This window comes from Chiloscyllium plagiosum, chromosome 42, assembly GCF_004010195.1.
Source record: "Chiloscyllium plagiosum isolate BGI_BamShark_2017 chromosome 42, ASM401019v2, whole genome shotgun sequence".
In the NCBI taxonomy this organism is placed as follows: Eukaryota; Metazoa; Chordata; class Chondrichthyes; order Orectolobiformes; family Hemiscylliidae; genus Chiloscyllium; species Chiloscyllium plagiosum.
In genome coordinates, this window is record NC_057751.1 from 15315098 (window position 1) to 15317791 (window position 2694).

At 45.5% G+C, this 2694-nt stretch overlaps 1 protein-coding gene across 3 annotated transcripts in view; it reads right to left on the bottom strand.

Annotated features, from left to right (window-relative positions):
- The window catches only part of LOC122543167 (cGMP-dependent protein kinase 1-like), a 96128-nt gene that overhangs the window by 66962 nt on the left and 26472 nt on the right, over positions 1–2694 (bottom strand). The window contains exon 1 of one of the 3 annotated variants that reach the window (XM_043681577.1): positions 583–751. The exons of the other annotated variants lie outside the window; for them this stretch is intronic. Within the exon in view, the coding sequence (XP_043537512.1) occupies positions 583–625 (43 nt within the window). The 5' untranslated portion in view covers positions 626–751. Of the gene's footprint in view, positions 1–582; positions 752–2694 lie in introns of those variants that run through there. 3 annotated transcript variants of the gene reach the window in all.

The following is a 2694-nucleotide window of genomic DNA, read 5'->3' on the forward strand; positions in this document are numbered from 1 at the left end:
CCTCCTCTCATTTATCTCTCCACCCTGCAGGCACTCTGCCTCGATTCCTGATGAAGGGCTTTTGCCTGAAACGTCGATTTTCCTGCTCCTCGGATGCTGTCTGAACTGCTCTGCTTTTCCAGCACCAATCTAATCTAGAACCTGGTTTCCAGCATCTGCAGTCATTGTTTTTACCTTTTTTATCCAGTGAAAAAAGTCCCAGCCTATCCAACCTTGCTTTGTAACTCAGACCCTCCATTGCCAGCAACATCCTGGTAACTCTCTTCCAAACCCTCACTTGCTTCATTCTGTTCCTGTATCTGAGCGACCAGAATGAGTCACAGTATTTCAGAAGAAACCTCACCAGTGTCCTGTACAACCTTCAACGTGACTTATCAATTCCTATATTCAAAGGACTCAGCAATGAAGGGAACCATACTAAATGCCTTTTTAATCACCCTGTTGATACGTGAAGCAAAATTCAAAGACTTATGTACCCGAACCCTTTGATCTCGAAAAGCGAGAAACTGTCAAGCTCCACAGAGGATGGGGCGTGTCCAGTAAACAGCTCGTGGGTCCAGGAAACGCGAATGCAAGGCTCACCTTTAACGTCAAAAGGTCCAGAATAGAAGAGAGTATAAGTCATACTTTAGCTGGACAAATCCTTGGCTGGAGTAATGTGTGCAGATCCGGGCACCACACCTGAGGAAGGATATACTGGACTGGGAGGGAGTTCAGCAGAGATTTGACTTTCACAGTGGAGCTGAGGAAAGAATGAGCACACGAGACTTGTTCTCCTTCACATTTTGAAGGTCAAAGAGTGAAGTGGCTGATTAATTTGATATTATCTTGAACGGACAGAGAGAAACTATTTCTGTTGCTTGTGGAGTGCAGAATGGAAAGCAGTCTAAAAATTATCGCTAGATTTTTCAGGATTGAAATGAGTAAACCTGTCAACACATAAAGGGTGGTACATATTTGGAACTCTCTTCTGCAGACAGCAATTGACGCTTCATGAATACCAGTTTGAAATGATGCATGTGAGGGGCTGGGCAAGATGGGTAATGTTGCAGGTCAGTCATATCCAACTGAATGGTTGAAGAAGCTCAGAGGACAAATCGCTTTTCCTATGGGAAAAAAATTAAGGATCAAAATATGATGACAAAGTAGGGAAGTCTGCAGAGAACAGAAGTGGAACAATCAGGTAAAGACACAGTACAGATCAGAATTAAGGAAAATATTCAAGAAACACTTGCTCTGAAGCCCAAGAGAAGGTGCAACTGCTGAAGATGAATCTGACTGTGTAGAGTCATACAGTCAGCAAGTTTTACAGCACGGAAATAGATCCTACAGTCCAACCCAGTCAGATATCCTAAACTAATCTATTCCACTTGCCAGCATTTGGTCCATATCCTTCTAAACCCTTCCTATTCATAAACCCATCTAGATGCCTTTTTAAGTGTTGCAATTGTACCAGCCTCCACCACTTCCTCGTTCCATACACGTACCACTCTGCGTGAAAACGTTGCCCCTTACGATCCTTTTACATCTGTCCCCTTTAACCTTAAAACCTAAGCCCTGGGAAAAAAAAACCTTGGCTGTTCATCCGATCCATGCCTCTCATGATTTTATTAATCGCAACCACCGACACTCCAGGGAAAACAGCCCCAGCCTATTCAAGGTCTCCGTATAACTCAAACACCCCCAACCCTGCCAACATCCTTGTAACTCTTTTCTGAAACCTTTCAAGTTTTACAGCATCCTTGCCTCCTATAGATGGGCAACCAGCATTGTGTACAGTATTCCAAAGGTGGCCTAACCAATGTCCTGTAAACTGCAACACAAGCTAACACCTCCTTTCTTCAAAGCACTGGCCAATAAAGACAAGCGTACCATAGACCTCCTTCACTACCCTGTGTACCTGTGACTCCACCTCCAAGGAACAATGAACCTGCACCCAAGGTCTCTTTGCAACTGGGTGAGCCACATTGCCATCTCTGCCAGTTGTACTCACTGGGTGTTATCCATGGCCAGTGCCTTCATCATACATCATAACAACGTAGCAACCACAAAGCACTGCAGAGCAACAAAATCACCTTTGACCTCAGTGTGTGGCTGACAAGCCATCAGTTGCTACAGGCGTCGGCCTAGTTGCAGATGGACAGAGGACTGCAGCACCCTGCCAGTACCTGTTCCTTCAGTGCATCATACTCAGTCATCAAGGGTTTCATGCCTATTCACACCTACTTATCTGCACAACCAGGCAGTGTTTAAGTTAATACCTTATCCTGCTCACCAGTTTTGTTCCAAAAGACCATCCCAGCCTGTTCTGCCACATACAGCTGATCTTCAGTCTTAGTTCCCTCTGCTGTAAATCCCTAAACAGTCATACAGCTTGTAAACAGATCCTTTGGTCCAACTCATCCATGCCAACCAGATTTCTTTTAGATTAGATTAGATTAGATTACTTACAGTGTGGAAACAGGCCCTTCGGCCCAACAAGTCCACACCGACCCTCCAAAGCGCAACCCACCTAGACCCATTCCCCTTCGTTTACCCCTGCACCTAACGCTATGGGCAATTTAGCATGGCCAATTCACCTAACCTGCACATTTTTGGACTGTGAGAGGAAACCGGAGCACCCGGAGGAAACCCCCGCAGACACGGGGAGAATGTGCAAACTCCACACAGTCGCTTGAGGCGGGAATTGAACCC